Consider the following 21,301-nt stretch of genomic DNA (forward strand, 5'->3'; position numbering starts at 1 on the left):
CCTGGAGGCCAGTTCAGACCACCAGAATCCTTTATCGTGCAATTCAATCATGCCCTCTTTGATACACTAACATCCCAAATTACAAATAACATAATTGATTTAGCCTAATAAAACATAACTTAATATAGTAAACAAAATATAGGACAGTGAAATGATGAGCCATAAAAACACCATGAAAATGAATTAAAATTGTGAAATATGAGTGCATATTATATGAATATCATGCAGCAATCTCAAAGTGACATTATCATTTCACACCAGCTTTTCAAATACACTGGTAACCCCTCTCTGAACAAACAGCAAACACATGGTAGCAGAATGTACTCATTCAGATACATACAGATAAGGAACAGAGTGCTGTAAGTATACTGGCAACATCAATAAAAACAAACATAATATAACATACATCAACAACAACAAAAGAACAACACAACAACAGTGTTGAAATGATCATTTTCATAGTCCCAGTCTACACCCCCTGTGAGAAAAACGGCATCTGAAGCAGAGGATCTCCTCTACAGGATATCAGAACTACAATGATGCCCCCTGCTGTACAAACTAATACTTGTTATATGTGACTCAATTTGTGGTTAATTCACAAACACTGAAAATCTCAGCTACTGTTTCAGCTCCAGAACTACTTCTAATTTAATATTGTAACAGATAATGTCGTAACAGATTATCTAACAGTTAATATGGTAACATATGTGTAATGTCAAAATCTTGAATACATGTTATCCACAATAACTGAGCATGTCAAACTGCTACACAAGGTTACTGTGAACAGTAATGTAATGTTGCACACATAATGAGTGAGTAATATCAAATGAGCAATATTTATTGAGAGTAAAAAAACAATATCTGTAATTCAGAAATTGCTTAATTCCAGACTGGCACATTGTTTACAAACAGTAATAAACAGATGTAGAATGAAGTAAAGAAACTGGGTTGCCAATGAAGGATGGTTCTCCTGTCCCTGCCCTTACTGCAGTGTTTCATAAAGCACACACAAAATGGGTTTTGGAAATGCCTATTGCATGTCATTCACATAGATCAAACAACTTTCCCCACCCAAGTCCTCCTTCCAACCATACATCTAACATTGTGGAGAGAGCAGATGAAAGACGGCAACAGATTAAACATACTGTCAAACCAGCAGTGGAAAAGGCTTTGTTTTCAGGGATATGAGGATCTCCTTCTCTTCTCTGCTTTGTTTCATATATATACAGGTTATTGTAAAACAGATCTTCATCCAGCCAAAAACTTCTCAAACACCTAAACACATTGAAAACACCCAAAGTACAGCAGGATTTTGCATTACCAAAACCACGTTAAAACCAAATCTGTGTCAGTCATTCAACATCTATCCGTGACACTACCCAACTGGTGGTGACCATAGTTGACCATACCATTGTTGGTAAAGGTTGGTATGAGCCATCTGGCATATGGATATTGCTGTGACTGAGAAACATTAGGCAACTGAGGTAAGTGCAGAACAGAGCTGTAGAACAGTACATAGAAAACCAAGCCACATCTGGAGAAGTTAATAGGCCACATAGACAGACAGGGGAGTTGTGTCTGTGAGTGGGAGATGATAGAAACGCCAGAGCAGAGACTACTCAGCTGAAACAATAGAGAACATACACGTTCCTCTGTTTGCTCACATACAAGTTCCATTTGCTCACAAAAATTGTCAGCTAGAGTGTCTTTCCTGAGAAATAATTATATAAGAAGTGAGTGTAACAGCTGCAGAAATATGGATGTAGTTGTTTTGCCTGCTTTGCTGCTCTGGCGATGGCAAATGTTTCTCAATTCGAGCACGATTTACAATTCCTTTCATCGGATTGTTGTGTTGTTCATATGATTTGTCTCCAGGACATTAATGTATTCCTTGACAAAAAGCAAGGCTGCCGGAGGTTCCAATCATGATTTTAGGATATGTGCCATTTACAACAGGCATACACAGCTTTTACTCATGTGGGACGCATACATTCTCCATGTTCCTACAGACCTTGTGGCTAGAGCACTGAAATACATTCTGAATGGATCTAAAGACTCCATGCTATGTCATAATGTAATGTTAGCTTTAGGACTCCAGAAAGCTGTATAATCATGATGAACACCATACTATGGAGGATCCATTATAAAGATACTTGGAGATAACTGGCATGAAACCAAAGGCATTTACATGCATTGGAGGCAAATACTATCACACATTATGCTAAACAGATACTATACATGATTTCATCACTTATTGCAGTTATACATGCATGCAAAGTAAGTCAAAAATCATTAGTAGATGTGTGTTGGCTATGTTACAGTCACACCTGCTGTGCAACGGCCTAGGGCCACAGTTACCAAGAAAAGTACTTATACTATTCTTTTTATTTATAAAATCAAGTTAATTACTTTAGGTACACGTCACTTTTCTTGTGCAATCCATAGGTGTACCACAGTGTTCTTGTGGAAATGTGTGTGTGGTGTGTGTGTGTGTGTGTGTGTGTGTGTGTGTGTCATTACAAGTCTGCACTTCAGAGAAAAGGTAGAAATCCACCAGATGTTTTTCAGCTGGGCGGATCTGGTAGTGAAGATTTAGACAGCGTCTGTCACAAGCAAACATTTCCAATCTGTCCAGAACATTAGGCAGAGTAATCTAAAACCCCTTTCCATCACAACGTGCTGCTCCTTATGTGCTGACCACAACTTCAGTATATCCCTTCCAGAAACATGGAACGTCTGACTGAGAAAGAGAGAGTGAGAGAGAGAGAGAGAGAGAGAGAGAGAGAGAGAGAGAGAGAGAGAGAGAGAGAGAGAGAGAGAGAGAGAGAGAGAGAGAGAGAGAGAGAGAGAGAGAGAGAGAGAGAGAGAAAAGGCTCTCTGGCTTTTGTCAAGATGAGAAAGCCAGAGCAGAGAACCATAAAGTCTAATGAATATATTAGTGGACTTTTCTGCCCCTTAAAGGAAAGCTAGCAGGCTAAATGAAGTTATTAGAGCACCCCATCTGGGGCTGAAGACCAGGGCTTTGAACTAGTGGTCTAGTGGTACCCATGGAGGTCACAAGAAAAACAACATCTACAGTGAAGACATAGAGGACAAGGTTTCTTGCTAATACTGTTTTAATGATTAGGAATGTAAAATGTTCTTGAAATACATTTGGTACCATTTAGAATTTTTTTTCTGCAAGTCACAAACAAATCTTGTCAGCATTGAAGGAATGTTCACCTAACATGCCACCGGTCAGCTCTGTATGGTATTCGAATTTAGGTGAGCACCCCCCTCAGTAATGTGGGAGTAACTGAAAGGGTGATTGTTAGAAAGTGACCTCGCTGGTCTGCAGGAATTTCCTTCCTAGAGTTCATGTGCCTAGTTACCACTTTGTCAACCTCATGCCCTATGAACTGACCCTGTTATGTCCTCCTTCTGGGTTCAGCAGAGGAAATAAACCGATCCTCTGTGAAACGCTACAACTAACAAGAAACTTGCTAGCCCAAATCTCTCAATACTGCTCTGTTTTCCCTCCGGACCACTTTCAGCTTAATAAACATCTTAACTGGGCAAGCGTCCCACGGGAGCTGCTGGGAAATCCTATGGGCAGCCGGAGCTCAGAAGCTGACCCTTTATTGCATCCAGGTGGCTGTGTTCAAAAAACGCTGGCCAACCATAAATGTCCAATAAAATGCATGTGTCACCTCCAGGGGTGTACAGGGTCACTGCACCTGTCTGTGGAGTAAGTCTCTCCTCATGGCCACGTGCACAGATAGGGCTCTACCTGTGCAGAGCACATGCCCCTTCCAGTCTCCAAATTGCCCTTTTGGGTGGTGGTATAATTTCCACAAAAATGAATTGAACATGAACATTTTTTGTCATTGTTGTTCGGAACCCAATGCCCGCAAGTCATCGTGATGTCGTCAAGTTCGCCACCCCCCATCCCGTCCGTTGGTTGCGCCTGTTGATCTGCCCTGTATGGAGCTCGTGCACGTCCGGTTCAGCATTTTATTTCACAGTCTGCCCTGTACAAAGATTGCATGTGCCTGGTATCCATACATGTATGAGATACGGTCACAGGTCAAGTGTGTGTGAAGCTAGCTACCTAGTTTAAATAACAACAGTACTGTACTGCCTCAGCAGGATAACATTTGATTAACACTTCATAACACTTGATTTAGCCTACATCATCATCAATATTCAGCATGCAGTGGCCTGAAACCTAGCTAACATTAGCTACACTTTAGTGATGATGGTGGGAGTTAGCTAGCTAGCTATCTTTCCCCAGCAGTTTCAATGGCATTTATAATCAACTTCATCAATCAGATGGTTAACTAACTAGAAAATATATTTATATAAATATAAATATAAAGCTGCCTGATAAAGCTAGCCAGTTGATAGTAAAGCTAGGATGAATGTCAGAGGCCAGCTAGCTAATGCAATAGCGGCTGTCAATGCAATGGCTGGTCTGGAGTTTGTCTGAAATGTACCATTATATTTCACACAATAAGCAAACTACTTTCATGCCTTTTCACACAAAAAAATTATGAATACAGATAAAAGAGATGATTACTTTCAAGTACATCATTTTCGTTTTATTTGCCTCATCCTCTCTTGCACATGTGGGGAGCTACTTCCTGAGATTTGATTGAGGGAACAATCCAGCCAATGGTTAGGCGGTTGTGGTTTTGGGGAACTGATTGGTCTGGAGTAAAAGGTCCTGCCCACAGAGTACAAATCACATTTTCACTCACAAATCTTTTTCTACAAACGTACAAAACGTTGTACAAGCTTATGATCTCTTTGTAAGGTGACAAGAGTGCAGAACTCAGAGCGCACGCAGATTCAAAATCTGCAAGTGTATTTTTGATTCACAGCAGAATAATTCATACTCGTAAATGGATTTGTAATGATTCTGAAAATAAATTATACTTGCAAATCTTATTGAATGTATTGAAATGTCTAGTTACAAGTTTGCGACCATTGTTAAGTCTTTCACACATCATGATACAAGCTTGCAAAATTAAATTATACATACACGAATTGCACTTGCAACCACGGATCTCAATGTGCGACCACAAAATTCAAAATATAAACTCACGTAGGTCTGTCATCATTATAATCCCATACTACTGAGAAGTGCATAGGAAAGGCGTGAGTTAGAAAGTCGTAATTTCCTAAGTCGTAATTGGGCCCATAGAGAGGAGTAGCTGCATCGTCAGTAGGGAATTGTACATTTAGATTTGAGATGTTATTTTGTGATGATGTGATGTCTGTTGTTGCAGAAATAAATAGACCTATGCTCAAAAATGTTAAAATTATCGCTACAGAGGCATTTGGAATGTTATGAACGTAGAGATATGAATTCTGTGCATGGCCCTGCCCATGGCCCATCAGCTTGTTGCACCACACCACCTCCAGCTCTACCACCCCTCCATCCCCTTCCTGTTTGTTATACAATGTCATCTGGTGGAATTATTTTTAGTGCAGTGGGCTAAATCAGGGTCACACAGAGTGTTTCTTGATAGTCTTAAACAAATCTACTTTGAAACAAAAGTATACACCTCACACACATGGTTACGGGCTTACAAAAATAAGATACCTGTACCATGTCATATATAGTGCATCCCAATATTACACTTTAAATACATCATAGAATACTAAAATATAACAAAACTGTTCACCCATGACTGCATGGCCAGGCACGACTCCAACACCATCATTAAGTTTGCCGACGACACAACAGTGGTAGGCCTGATCACCGACAACGATGAGACAGCCTATAGGGAGGAGGTCAGAGATCTGGCCGTGTGGTGCCAGGACAACAACCTCTCCCTCAACGTGACCAAGACAAAGGAGATGATTGTGGACTACAGGAAAAAAAAGAGGACTGAGCACGCCCCCATTCTCATCGACGGGGCTGTAGTGGAACAGGTTGAGAGCTTCAAGTTCCTTGGTGTCCACATCACCAACGAACTATCATGGTCCAAACACACCAAGACAGTCGTGAAGAGGGCACGACAAAGCCTATTCCCCCTCAGGAGACTAAAAAGATTTGGCATGGGTCCTCAGATCCTCAAAAAATTCTACAGCTGCACCATCGAGAGCATCCTGACTGGTTGCATCACCGCCTGGTATGGCAACTGCTTGGCCTCTGACCGCAAGGCACTACAGAGGGTAGTGCGTACGGCCCAGTACATCACAGGGGCAAAGCTCCCTGCCATCCAGGACCTCTATACCAGGCGGTGTCAGAGGAAGGCCCTCAAAATTGTCAAAGACTCCAGTCACCCTAGTCATAGACTGTTCTCTCTGCTACCGCACGGCAAGCGGTACCGGAGTGCCAAGTCTAGGTCCAAAAGACTTCTCAACAGCTTCTACCCCCAAGCCATAAGACTCCTGAACAGCTAATCATGGCTACCCGGACTATTTGCACTGCCCCCCCACCCCATACTTTTTACGCTGCTGCTACTCTGTTAAGTATTTATGCATAGTCACTTTAACTCTACCCACATGTACATATTACCTCAACTACCTCAACTAGCCGGTGCCCCCGCACATTGACTATGCAACGGTACCCCCCTGTATATATAGCCTCCCTACTGTCACTTTATTCTATTGTATATATAGCCTCCCTACTGTCACTTTATTTTTACTTCTGCTCTTTTTTTCTCAACACTTTTTTGTTGTTGTTTTATTCTTACTTTTTTTGTTTAAAATAAATGCACTGTTGGTTAAGGGCTGTAAGTAAGCATTTCACTGTAATGTCTGCACCTGTTGTATTCGGCGCATGTGACCAATAAAATTTGATTTGATTTGATTTGATTTGATATAGAAACATCGGATTTTCGACGTAAAACATAATAAGTTATTAATTATTAAATTATAAGAAATACTAATAACATTCCACCCATGTGGCTACTAGACGGCACTTTGGTAATTTGACTGCAGGAAAGGGGTAGCTACAGTAACTGTCCAGTTAAAATCTCACTTTTAAATGTTAACATTCTGTTAACTCATACCCAAATAATGTTGTGGACTTTTCCTATACTGGTATTTGTGGCCGAAGCATAAATTGGAGAAAAAAACACTTAAAAAATACCACCTCAAACTTGTAACTCAAACAGACTGTTTAAAAATGCTTGCTATTTCCTCATAGAGCATGATGTCATGTTGGCATATTGACTGAGAAACCAGCAGTCTACTCCCATGAATATTTATTATGACCGATAAACGCCCACACCATTCTGTTGTTGTGGTACGCCCACACCATTCCAACCCAGAAAAGCTGCTTTTTAACATACTTCATACAATTTTTTTGGAAGGGACACTATTTCACTCATATTGTAATTGATTACAGGTCATATTTTATAGAAATCTGGAAACACTGGACTGTTACTTTAACTCTCCCATATGGTGGTACTATACAACATAACAACTCTTATTTTCTCATTTCCACAGTATTTGCCGTCCAGTATATCTGATAACACATTATTCCTTTACTTTTTTGTGTCATTGTTGATTTTTGCAAACATATGTCTGAAGGGATGATTGCGTTTGTTGTACATATTTCAAATGATCTAAATAATCTGAAATATACAAAATGTCATTACCAAGTTGGTTTGTTTGCAAACATCTGTCCTAGGCAATCACATCACCCTTGTTTATGACTAACTCACACATATGAGAGACATGGCAGCAAACTCCCTTCATGTGTCCAATCAGAAGGGCTTAATGAGGCTGCAGGTTCGGCAGAGGTCTGAACACAGTACATTGGCCCTTTGATCTCACTTGAAAGGAGTTAATTGATCTCTGTGTTACAGGCACTTTGTGTTGTAGGCCTACTCTCCCAAGAGGGAAAAAAAGATTCTGACTGGTCATCTCACATATGGAGAAATATGAGAGAGAGAGAGAGAGAGAGAGAGAGAGAGAGAGAGAGAGAGAGAGATCACATCACGCCCGGCTCCATCCTTGCTCAATTACAGTAATGTGGCTCACACGGCCCAGACGCCGTGGCAGAGAAGTGAGGAGACCTGTGGGGGGAGAGGATAGGCCCTGCTCTGCTCTGTGAGATCACTCATTGCACCACAGCACTTACTGCACTTGGCCAAGATGGTTTTGATATTCCTCTCACCCTGAGTCCTGTTGGGGCTTGTTAAGGACTACACGTTCAAACCCTTCTAAAAGGCTCATTCCACTACCTGATCACACTCACAAAACAACAAAGAGACTAGAGGCCTCTAGGTCAACTTCAACCAGTACTAAAGTACCAGTTAGTGCAATACCACCTCCCTCTACCATGTATGGTCCTATCCAGGTACACAGCTCTAAGCCCATTAAAATAAACTACAGTGTCAAGTATAGCTGCAGGTAAAGCAGAAAACATAGATAGTAATATATGTGTTTTTAACCTAACATAGTAGTTCATAGAACACTTGTACAGCTACAGTATGATAAAAGACAAAGCTTAACTTCTTGTTTATCCATATTTAGCCTTAGGGGACAAGATAGTACAGGTACAAAAGTGTACATTTGGAAAAGTAAAACAAAATATTTTTAGGGTACTGCCACAGTGACAATGCTGTTTGTTCCTTTTAATGTACCTATACAAATGTTTTTGGGTGTTATTCTAACACTGTAGGGTGCAAAGCCTTATTTGCATATTTCCCAGGGTGCCTTCAAGTGAATTTTAGAGTTACCAGTACCACCCATGACTGTGTTTGCTAGTGACAGAGACATGGCTGTTGCATTCAATGGTTTTCAGTCCTGTAGCCTTCACCAAATGAAACTCTTTATCACAATTCATTACATACTGTATATCATAAGGATATATTTTGACAGCCTAGTTTTACCCCAACATAGTGGTCTGAGACTCCTGGCTTGCAGGCCACATCAGGCAAGTCACATTATGTTGGTTTGCGAAGTTATATGTAATTCCTGTTGGAACCCAGGCAGAGTTAGGGTATCCAAAAATGTTAACATTTAATCACGAGCAACCTGCATTTAGAATGACTGCCAAGGTAGAGAAAATTGATAATCCATCTAAACGGGAACAACCACCTCAGTAACGGGTATAATAAGTCCAACTACTAACAGATTGGATTAGTTTAGAAAAATGTAAGTTATTTATCTCTGTGTAGCATAAGATCAATCAACCAATCAATGTGCATGCAAAAACACACATATTGAAACAAACAATTCAAAAAATCAATCTGCAATAGAGCATGATGGGAAATATAATGATGGGTGTGGTTTTTGAGAGTGTGTGATGATTGTACCTTTATATTCAAAATATCGGGTACAAAAATGTACCATTATACTACATTAAATTTTTATTTATTTATTTATTTCACCTTTATTTAACCAGGTAAGCCAGTTGAGAACAAGTTCTCATTTACAACTGCGACCTGGCCAAGATAAAGCAAAGCAGTGCGATAAAAACAACAACACAGAGTTACATATGGGGTAAAACAAAACAAAGTCAAAAATACAACAGAAATAAATATATATACAGTGTGTGCAAATGTAGCAAGTTATGGAGGTAAGGCAATAATTAGGCTATAGTGCAAAATAATTACAATTAGTATTAACACTGGAATGATAGATGTGCAAGAGATGATGTGCAAATAGAGATACTGGGATACAAATGAGCAAAATAAATAACAATATAGGGATGAGGTAGTTGGGCGGGCTAATTTCAGATGGGCTGTGTACAGGTGCAGTGATCGGTAAGGTGCTCTGACAACTGATGCTTAAAGTTAGTGAGGGAGATAAGTGTCTCCAGCTTCAGAGATTTTTGCAATTTGTTCCAGTCATTGGCAGCAGAGAACTGGAAGGAATGGCGGCCAAAGGAGGTGTTGGCTTTGGGGATGACCAGTGAGATATACCTGCTGGAGCGCATACTACGGGTGGGTGTTGCTATGGTGACCAATGAGCTAAGATAAGGCGGGGATTTGCCTAGCAGTGATTTATATATGGCCTGGAGCCAGTGGGTTTGGCGACGAATATGTAGTGAGGACCAGCCAACAAGAGCGTACAGGTCACAGTGGTGGGTAGTATATGGGGCTTTGGAGACAAAACGGATGGCACTGTGATAGACTACATCCAATTTGCTGAGTAGAGTGTTGGAGGCTATTTTGTAAATGACATCGCCGAAGTCAAGGATCGGTAGGATAGTCAGTTTTACGACTATCCTACTATCCTACCGAGGGCATGTTTGGCAGCATGAGTGAAGGAGGCTTTATTGCGAAATAGGAAACCGATTCTAGATTTAACTTTGGATTGGAGATTCTTAATGTGAGTCTGGAAGGAGAGTTTACAGTCTAACCAGACACCTAGGTATTTGTAGTTGTCCACATACTCTAGGTCAGACCCGTCGAGAGTAGTGATTCTAGTCGGGTGGGCGGGTGCAAGCAGCGTTCGGTTGAAGAGCATGCATTTAGTTTTACTAGTGTTTAAGAGCAGTTGGAGGCTACTGAAGGAGTGTTGTATGGCATTGAAGCTCGTTTGGAGGTTTGTTAACACAGTGTCCAATGAAGGGCCAGATGTATACAAAATGGTGTCGTCTGCGTAGAGGTGGATCTGAGAGTCACCAGCAGCAAGAGCGACGTCATTGATATACACAGAGAAAAGAGTCGGCCCAAGAATTGAACCCTGTGGCACCCCCATAGAGACTGCCATAGGTCCAGACAACAGGCCCTCCTAACCTAGGGTATTAACCGCACATATACCCTAAAAGGTACCGAACAGTACCATGTGAGATTATATGTGTACCTCTGAAGGTACACTACCGTTCAAAAGTTTGGGGTCATTTAGAAATGTCCTTGTTTTCCATGAAAACATACATGAAATGAGTTTGAATAGGATATATAGCAAAATGCATAGGAAATGTAGTCATTGACAAGGTTAGAAATAAGGATTTTTAATTGAAATAATACTTGTGTCCTTCAAACTTTGCTTTCGTCAAAGAATCCTCAATTTGCAGCAATTACAACCTTGCAGACCTTTGGCATTCTAGTTGTCAATTTGTTAAGGTAATCTGAAAAGATTTCCCCCCATACTTCCTGAAGCACCTCCTACAAGTTGGATTGGCTTGATGGGCACTTCTTACGTAGCATACGGTCAAGCTGCTCCCACAACAGCTCAATAGGGTTGAGATCCGGTGACCGTGCTGGCCACTCCATTATAGACAGAATACCAGCTGACTGCTTCATCCCTAAATAGTTATTGCATAGTTTGGAGCTGTGCTTTCGGTCATTGTCCTGTTGTAGGAGGAAATTGGCTCCAATCAAGCGCCATCCACAGGGTATGGCATGGCGTTACAAAATGGAGTGATAGCCTTCCTTCTTCAAGATCCCTTTTACCCTGTAAAAATCTCCCACTTTACCATCAACAAAGCACCCCCAGACCATCACATTGCCTCCACCACGCTTGACAGATGGCATCAAGCACTCCTCCAGCGTCATTTGGTCTGCGTCTCACAAATGTTCTTCTTTGTGATCCGAACGCCTCAAACTTGTCTGTCCATAACACCTTTTTCCAATCTTCCTCTGTCCAGTGTCCGTGTTCTTTTGCCCATCTTAATCTTTTCATTTTATTGGCCAGTCTGAGATATGGCTTTTTCTTTGCAATTCTGCCTAGAAGGTCAGCATCCCGGAGTCGCCTCTTCACTGTTGACGTTGAGACTGGCGTTTTGAGGGTACTATTTAATGAAGCTGCCAGGTGAGGACCTGTGAGGCGCCTGTTTCTCAAACAACACACTCTAATGTATTTGTCCTCTTGCTCAGTTGTGCACCGGGGCCTCCCACTCCTCTTTCTATTCTGGTTAGAGCCAGTTTGCGCTGTTCTGTGAAGGGAGTAGTACACAGTGTTGTACGAGATCTTCAGTTTCTTGGCAATTTCTCGCATGGAATAGCCTTCATTTCTCAGAACAAGAACAGACTGACGAGTTTCAGAAGAAAGTTATTTGTTTCTGGCCATTTTAGATACTTTCCAGATACTCAAATAGTCTCAAGAAGGCCAGTTTTATTGCTTCTTTAATCAGCACAACAGTTTTCAGCTGTGCTAACATAATTGAAAAAGGGTTTTCTAATTATCAATTAGCCTTTTAAAATGATAAACTTGGATTAGCAAACACAACGTGCCATTGGAACACAGGACTGATGGTTGCTGATAATGGGCCTCTGTACGCCTATGTAGATATTCCATAAAAAATCAGCCGTTTCCAGCTACGATAGCCATTTACAACATTAACAATGTCTACACAGTATTTCTGATCAATTTGATGTTATTTTAATGGACCAAAAAAGTGCTTTTCTTTCGAAAACAAGGACATTTCTAAGTGACCCCAAACTTTTGAACGGTAGCGTACATTATGTGTGTTTTGATCTTATTGTACCCCCGGGAACAATACTGTACCCTAACCATACCCTTTTTTTCTGAGAGTGTAGGTTGGGTGTGTTGGGCATTTGCGTGTGCCGTTGCCATAATCAGATTTGTGGTGTTTCAGTGGAAGGTGTGTGTATGCCGTTGCTACTGATCAGGCCCTCTGTGTCAGTGGGAGGGACATGTTCTCTGCAGCACATCAAATATAAAAACAGCCCCACATGCTCTGGGATTAATGGTCCCTATGCTTCTGTTCACATTGGAGGCAGAGTTTATCAATGGGCTGCTGAATCACAGGAGACCTGCTAGCCTAGCCACCTGCCTGCCTGCCCTGGGCCTATAGCGCTGCCTGCCCCTGACAAGCCTCACACTGTCACTCTCTTTACCTCCCTCTCCCTGGTCACCGCAGCACAGGGGAAGCAGGCCTGTCAGAGGGAGAGCGAGAGGCTAAGCAAGTCTTAACACACCCCCTCAAACCACCTCATAAATACAGACTTCCTTTTCCAATTTCCAACTGGCAGATTCACCTCTGTCTACATGCTTACATACTGTTCCGTGCCAAAGTCTTGGGTGTGAGGTTAAAAATGACTATGGTGCATCTGGCCTGACTCTCAGAGGGTGGAGCTTTGAAGTGCTGATCCAGAGTTTAGTTTAACTTCAGCAAGTCAAATCTCACATGTATTGTAGCTGAAAAGAAAATATCACCATGACAACTGTGGCATATAGCAGTGACAGGCATAGCAGGGGAGTTACATAGAGATGCCTTTAAATAGATCCACAATATATGCTTAAATATGCTTAAATACACAACAACCCAAAACCTCTCCGCTAAAGACACATGTGCAAGCCTCTACCCTTTTAATTACGGCATGAGTTTACACAAAACAGGGACAAAATGAAGGCCTATTCCTTTTTGATTTTACAGTGTGGTTTCTGCATATCATTATTATTTTTCAATATCATAAAGTGGAGCCGAGGGAAAAGTGAAACCATGTGAGGCAGCTTTTTGAAGGGGCGCTGGGCGTGGCTTGTGAAGGAGCTGTGGTTCTGATGGTGGGCCCATTCTGAGCCAATCTGGTGGGCTTGGCTGGCCACACTCCCAAGCTCACCAGCAATATGCCCCCACAAAATTGCCCAAGTAACATGGGCAACCACAGTCTAAGGGTACAAATTCAGCCCTGAAATCACATATGACCTGCTGTGTTTCTATCCTGGTCTACTTGGATCTGTGTTACAATTATTACCTTTCAGTCCATGAATGATTAGAGAACAATAGGCTTCTCTTAAAGGGGCAAGGTGTCAAGAAAAAAATCCACAGTCACACTCATGTTGTTTGTCAAACTCTGGGTTCCCATGTGATGGATCAGGTGAAAATGGGTTTAATGCTGACCAGGGTATGAGACAACAGATACTGTGGCAGGCTGATAGCAAACACTTATTACAGGGAGCGCATACCCTTGTCATTACTGTCGCTCCATTGTCACATAACAGTGCTCATCCTGCCTTCTCCCAAACTGTATAGAGAGCGTCTCAAACTGTGAAGAGAGCAATGTGGTGTCATTAAGACTCAACCCCTGCTTACTTCCAGAGTAAAACATATGAGTGTGCGTTCAGTGTAGCTGTGTGTAGTTCATTGGGGAGGTGCGTGAGGGTGCTGTCTCAGGCTGTCACTGTGCTTTAGGGCTTCACTGATGTGGGGTGATGGGTGTCACCTTCATGAACAACAACAACCACAAAATGTAACAATGGTTCTCACCAAAGTGTTCCTGAAGCACCTCTGTCGGTCAGGTTCAAACAGCAGAACAGGAGACAGACAGCCACAACACAGAGGGTTGTCATCTGTTGCACACATCGCTAAACACCTGTGAATACCAAAAGTCATTAGGACTTTAGGTATAAATTATATTAACACTGCTTACACAGAAATCATACACTCATAAAGGTAACAAGCGAGTCTAATTAAGCAAGCAAGTCATTAGATTCATGTGATTTCAGAAACTAATTAAATCTGCAGAGATGAGCAAATAGATTCTGATATCTCAATTTCTTCAGAATGACAACTTTCAGCAGTTGTTAAATTACATTGATGTTAAGAGACAGAACATGCAATGGGGGGGGGGGGGGGGATAGTTTATTTTTGATAACATATTATAATAGGATCTGGAATGTGGGTGGGTGGGCGGGTGGGCGGGGGGCTCTGAAGTGGTGGCTCTGATGTCATGAAGCTTTGCAATTTCTTCCTGCACAGTGCTCATGATGGACTCTGTGATGGATGTCTGTGCTTGGTGAAACAAGTGTTCCTCATGCACCTTCAAAGAGAACTGACTATCTGACTGGATCTGTCTGTCAGTGGGAGCAGAGCAGAGCGGTGAGGCAGCCTCCCATTTATTCTCTGAAGTCTCAGTCACTGCTACTGCTACACAGCCTCAATCCTACATGTTACTCTGACAACCAAAAGGGAGACATGAGATTCAGTGGTAGTCATGAGAATTGAAAGGAGTTTATTAATTCTTATACATTACATTACTGAATAACGTAATAATATACTGAATAACAATTGAGTTAAAACAATTCAACAATCATATCAATTTAACATGTGTATATACTATTTGATTGTACTAACACTCATTATGACATATTTTCCTAAATAAAAACTAGAAAAGGTATCAACATATTTGGAGATGCACTACAAGATTAAAAATACATTTTCTGATAGCGTTAGAATATATGAGGTAATTTGTTACTGTGGCTGTTATCACGCAAACAATAAGTGAGCACAAACAATTTAATGAGCGTAAAGCAAAGTTTGCACATAATTGTTAAGATCACAAATACGAAAATTAGACCATAACTTTGAAATATATAGAGCTATGGCGATATAAAAAATGCACATTTAACAACATTTAGAATAGTTACCTCCAATATTTTGGTACTTAGAATGTTATGTTACTAACTTCACATCCTTTTTGAGGTTTCTGTTAGCCGTTCATTTAAGATAGATTAGAATCCTGTTGACTTCTGATATGTGGGAATACTCTGAATGTGGACTCTAAACTGGACATCAGAGACATCATTCCGGTAAGTGCTTTGTTGTTGTGGAATGGGAGACCATTCGTGAAGGTGCTGTAGTCTTTAACTCTGTCCCTGTCCCTCCAGAGCGTTCCTCACTCAAAAGCTCTCTCAGTACTGGCTCTGGGTGGGCCTGAGAGGCAGGGAAGGGCCGATGCTGTGCTCCGTGCTGAAGTTGTACTCATACTGTGACAGGATTGAAGAATAAAGGGATTTAAAATACAGTATATCCAGTACAAACTGTTTATATATGAAATCACCTCTTCACCCACACCAATGAGGGTTTGTATAAGTAGCCCTTTCAGTAGCAGAGCACTATGCCTTTAAAATTACACAAACTGTGTATGTGTTTGGGTATGAAGAAAGCTGAAAGGAGAAATGTGTGCAAATACTGTCCCCTTGTGGAATAAGATGAGACTGTATGATACATTTTAAAAAGTTCAGGGGAAAACCAGAATCCTTCTGAATTTTCTTCACATGTATCTCCCAGATACATGCATCTAAAACACAGTTCTTCTTGGTTTTCTCAATGGATAAAATAATATATTCTTTGGTAACAAAAATATATAAATAACCATTGCAATGAAGGAGAGCAATTCAAATCAGTTTAGAATATATTTAGAGAAGAAGAAAAAAACTCCAGTAATCAATAGTGATGTTGTGGTCAAAATGTATTTCAAATCATTGTTGAAAGAGTAGTACCGCATATTAACTTTTACCATTGCAATTGCATTGCATACTGTACAGTATGAAAATGTATGCACTCACTAACTGTAAGTCGTTCTGGATAAGAGCGTCTGCTAAATGCCCCAAAAAAGAAAAAGTACTAAAACAAGAAAGCAGACAAACAAGAAAAATGAAGTGCCTCTTTAGGCATGTCTTCTTTTCTTGCCAGTACATACCAACTCATCACTTCAATACAGTCTGATCTGCAATACTGAATCACTGCACTAGGTGATGCTGCAAGATCATAAAATGTGTTTTAATAAAGATCCCAACTAAGCACAATGGATTTATTGGGGATCTCTATCTCCAACCAACACCCCTCTGTCTTTCAGGAAACTGTAAGTTACGAGTCACATGCCACAAGATGGTTAGTTATAATGAAATTCAGCCACGACACCTGGCAAAATAAATAAACAAATAGATGTAAGTGTGAGCGTGTGTGTGTGGATGATGGATGGGGGAATGGGGTGTTATCAGGGAGAGCATGTATCACTGTCTGCCACTTTTACACACGGGCTGACAGGACAGTGACACACAAGAACATGGGCGGCAATCACCCAGATGAACAGAGCTTCATTTCCTGTCCCTGCTCCACCGCAAAAAAATATGTGACATGTTGTCTTCATTAATTCCACCTCTATTTGGAGCTCTCTCACTCTTTTCTCCTTCTCTCTCTTCTCTCCTTCGCTCTCTGTCTGTCTCGCTCTGTCTCTTACACACTACATGCACCCAGGCACACACACACAGTTTACTGCTGAAACACACACGTGCATAGGTGCAAATTAAAATGTCTGTCAGATGCATACACACATATGAAGAGACATCCACACTAACAGACACACTCTCACACACTAACTCTGAAAATCATTAGCCAGTCGCCAAAAACAAACATTTTTTTGCAGTGCAAAGTACATTAAGACGTCAGCTCAAATTGCTTACTAATTAACACTTAAAAAGACACAAATTAGATATGCGTGGTTAAAAGCAATTATAATCTCCACAAGTTTTGCGAATCATTTGGGAAATGAAAAGAATGCCTAATTGCTGGAACCAACATAATCTGAGAAATATGGCTTAAGTGATGCCTGTTAGGAAACGTTCTTATCTGTAACACTGTATGTGATTACAACAGTTTTCCTCAATTACATGTGCAAATGTTCAATACCACCTCTCTTTTATGTATGTATTTTTTCAGTCAGAATGTCCTTTCTTCGCCCTGAAGAGAGAAAATGAACTCCTCCAGTGTACACTGACAGTGACCTCTGCTGGACAACTGAACGCCGCTCACCGTGAACAAGAATGGCCTGTTTGTGTGGCTTCATATTAGAAAGGCTGAACTAAATACTGCGCTATTTATACATAGATAGTGGTATTGTATTTGATCCACTGAAAACAAAAAGATTGAGTGCCTTGAATATTACAAATACTACTTAGCTTTTGATAACTGTAAATATATGTATATATATGAGCAGGTGTTACTATGTAGTAACTAGAGGGTCCTCAGTGATTTCATATTTTGGCTTCAACCTTCAACCTAGAACAGAAAACCAGTATCTACATTTTGAAGCCTTAAATTCAAATATATATATTGTTTTGTATTTTACAAAAAAATAAGCACTCCAAAATCCCTGAATATACATTTGGCATGTGTAATATCAAACTGAAATACTATATTAATTTCCCATCTGTAGAGATATTTTAGTGGGATAATAATGTGAGAGAAGAGAAGTAAAAACAACACAATGGTGAGGGATGTTTCCTCTTGGAAACTAATTATCAAGCTAAGCTGTGACTTCATCCCCATCAGCCTGGCCCCACCATTAATCTTGTGCTGTCGTCCACTTCACTAAATCCTGCGTGTTACACTATCTCACATTTACTTCATCAGTTCCAGCTACCGCTGCGGTAATTAATGATTCCTCGCGCTCTTCCCTTCCCTTCCCCGGCTCAACTCGCCATGTGTCCTGCTGCTAATCACACTCACTGAGAGGAGAGGAGAGCGAGCCTACGGGACGAGCTGCCAGGCTGTCTCCACCAGCAGACCGCAGTGGCCACACACACACACACACACACACACACACACACACACACACACACACACACACACACACACACACACACACACACACACACACACACACACACACACACACACACACACACACACACACACACACACACACACACACACACACACACTCACAATATTAGTACCTGAGCTGACAATGACAATGACAATGAGCTCCATTCTTGCTGACCAGATGACAAGATGGCGACTGTGTGATTTCTATACTATGTGACAGAATACAGAGCCAGGGAGCAGAACAGACACCCAGTTTGATGAGGGAGTGTTTGCTCTGTAACACATCTCAAACCCAACAGCACCTGTTCTTTTACAGTGGTCTGTCACTTCCTGGCAGTTCTGATACCCAGATATCGTGCTAATGAGAGAGAGAGAGGGGGGGGGGTTCACTCTCTTTCATGCACACACAATAACCGTGTGAGAACACACACATGCGCACACACACAAGCACAAGAACACACACACACACACACACACACACACACATACACACACACACACACACACACACACACTCATTTCTGTCTTACTAGGAATGCCTGTTGGGTAGCTAGTCGCTCTGTAATAATACACTGTCTGTATTCTTTTCATTTGCTCTGCATGAACTTGTATCTCTACTGTCTGTATGCTGGCTATGTTATTGGGTAAGAAAGATCAAGTAAGGCTAATTGAAACCAAACACATGCAGTATGTGCATCATATTGGCAATCAGTTTCAATAGTGAGAAGACTATTTCTGGCAGACATTAGATAGACCAGTTTAAAAGAAGACCAAATGGAATCCAGAGTGTTTTAGTACAGGACACAATGACCTCTCTGGTTTCACCACAGTGAGACTAGTCAGTTCTCAGAGAGAGTGGCTGACCAGGCCCAGTCTGGGCGTGCTTTAATTCAATCTGGGCTTAGTGGAGCCAAAAGGGCCTTGCCCGTCTCAGACACTTAATTACAACCCCCAAGAATGTTTGCTTTGCATTCTGGGCCAACAGTGTCAGCGGCAGCTGAGCGTTGCAGCCCCTACTCACTTCCTCCTCGATCTCTGCCAAGGATTTGATCGTAATGCCCATTAAATTGACTTGCTGCATCTGAAATCAAAAGCAGAGAGAGAAAAAAAACAAGAAACATGGCGTTAGGCACATGGCTAAGTAAGCATGCTTAAAATCTTTAATCCTCTCCCTCTCTGTTTCAATACAAAAGGTGATATAGTGACAGCCGCCGCCAGCCAGCCAAATGGACTGCATTGAGCCAGCTCTGCCTGGCTGCATGCATTCATCACTCAGTGTACACTGGAAGAGAAGAGAGGAGAGGAGAGTGCAGGAAGCTGTGTAGAACTGACTGGGGATCAGATCCTGGAGAAGGAAGAATACAGGCTACATATAGTATGTCCACAATTGAAAAGTGGATGGATAAATGCTGCTTGTAGAGAGCATTCTTTATTTACATTATAGTCATTTAGCAGACACTCTTATCCAGAGCGACTTACGTTTCCCACTGGCCCCCCGTGGGAAACGAACCCACAACCCTGGCGTTGCAAACGCCATGCTCTACCAACTCAGCCGGCCATTCCCTCCTCTACCCTGGGCCAATTGTGCACCGCCCCATGGGTCTCCCGGTCGCAGCCGGCTACGACAGAGCCTGGATTCAAACCAGGATCTCTAGTGGCACAGCTAGCACTGCGATGCAGTGCCTTAGACCACTGCACCACTCACAGTTGAACAAATTAGAGGGGATGAAAAGAAAAATGCTTTTTATTTAGCATAATTCCAAAGCTTTGTGTAAACACTCACTTCTTCGGGGGTTCTTGCAAATTTCTCAGAGATTGTGAAGGGCACATCATCCATTGCTGAAAAGAGACAATAGAATGTTGAGTGGAATAGAGAATAAAAAACATGACAACACGTTTCATACATTTCATACAAAACCAATAATTCCATAATCTTCATACTGAGTATCTCAACCCGGCTAAGTGTAGCAGTATAAAATAGAAGACCAGCTCCCCTCAACCCCCCTCCCACCCCAACCCTCCCTCAATAGCTGGAAGATGAAAGGTTTTTTATTCTCCACTGTACTTGAGTACCTCCACCCTCCCCCTTCCCCCCTTCCCTCCTTCCCCCAAACCCTCGCAAGCCCTACTCCTCTTTAATTACTCTTGATTATTCCTGATTCTGTCTTGTCAGAGAGATGTTCCACTCCAAAACAAAGACACTCGCACAGAAAAAGGGGAAAGTAGGGAGACAAAACATTCACCGGATACTGATTTGCATGAAAGTAAGCCACAGTGTTTGGCAGGCAAAAAGTAGATTGAAATGAGGACTTGCCAAGAGCGTGGTAGTGTAATTAGCATTTGACCAAACAAACGAGCTTCAACAGAGCTATAATTAAGCAGGCCTGTAATTAAGTGTATGCCCTTTATCATAATGATCATGGTTAAAATGGTGTGATGGCTGCCAGTTGATTATTAATGGTGCAACCCCATACTGTATGCAGCCTGCACAGGAATCAGAGTGTCACTACTGTCAGGCTAGAGAGCAGCCCTTTGTTTATAAAATACATTAGGGCCCAAATTAACACAGGGTGACAGGGGACACAAAGGCTCTCGTTCCTTTCCAGATGAGAGGTGGTAACTAACTGCCGCTGCTCGGCTACAATTAAAAAATCCCAAATCACGAAGCACACAACTTCTAGCTCCCCTCTCTCTCTCTCTGAGGGGCCACAAATATCAAGAGGCCAACCTTCCAACTGGTGTTATTTTACCCATAGTCCATCAGCCTGCTGGCACAGGAAAAGGAACTCAGAAATAAATGTAACCAAATGCTTCTCATGAGTCACTGTTTTAGATCTGATATTAGTCTTTGGAGAATACAACTTAATAACAGTATTTCAAACAATGTCATTTGAATGTTCCTTTATTCTGATACGTATGACTGCCTTTTTGTGTATCTCAACAGTAGGGATCCATTATACTGTACTTTCCACCCATAAATATGATTTTGTTCTGCTACAATGAGGTCTTTGTAATTTACCCGTGACCTCACATAATGTAATGACTACAGAGCTCTGA

General features: G+C 41.5%; 1 protein-coding gene across 1 annotated transcript in view; it reads right to left on the reverse strand.

Moving 5' to 3' along the window:
* Window positions 1-14,911: 14,911 nt before the first annotated feature.
* LOC311145083 (multivesicular body subunit 12B-like) overlaps window positions 14,912-21,301 on the reverse strand; it is a 45,572-nt gene continuing 39,182 nt past the window's right edge. The window contains exons 8-10 of the mRNA XM_084181261.1: window positions 20,028-20,083; window positions 19,266-19,325; window positions 14,912-15,621 (exon numbers count right to left, since the gene is read on the reverse strand). Of these exons, the coding sequence (XP_084037387.1) occupies window positions 15,547-15,621; window positions 19,266-19,325; window positions 20,028-20,083 (191 nt within the window). The 3' untranslated portion in view covers window positions 14,912-15,546. The remainder of the gene's footprint in view (window positions 15,622-19,265; window positions 19,326-20,027; window positions 20,084-21,301) is intronic.

Source organism: Coregonus lavaretus (assembly GCF_964263955.1).
Source record: "Coregonus lavaretus genome assembly, chromosome: 17".
NCBI classification, from domain to species: Eukaryota; Metazoa; Chordata; class Actinopteri; order Salmoniformes; family Salmonidae; genus Coregonus; species Coregonus lavaretus.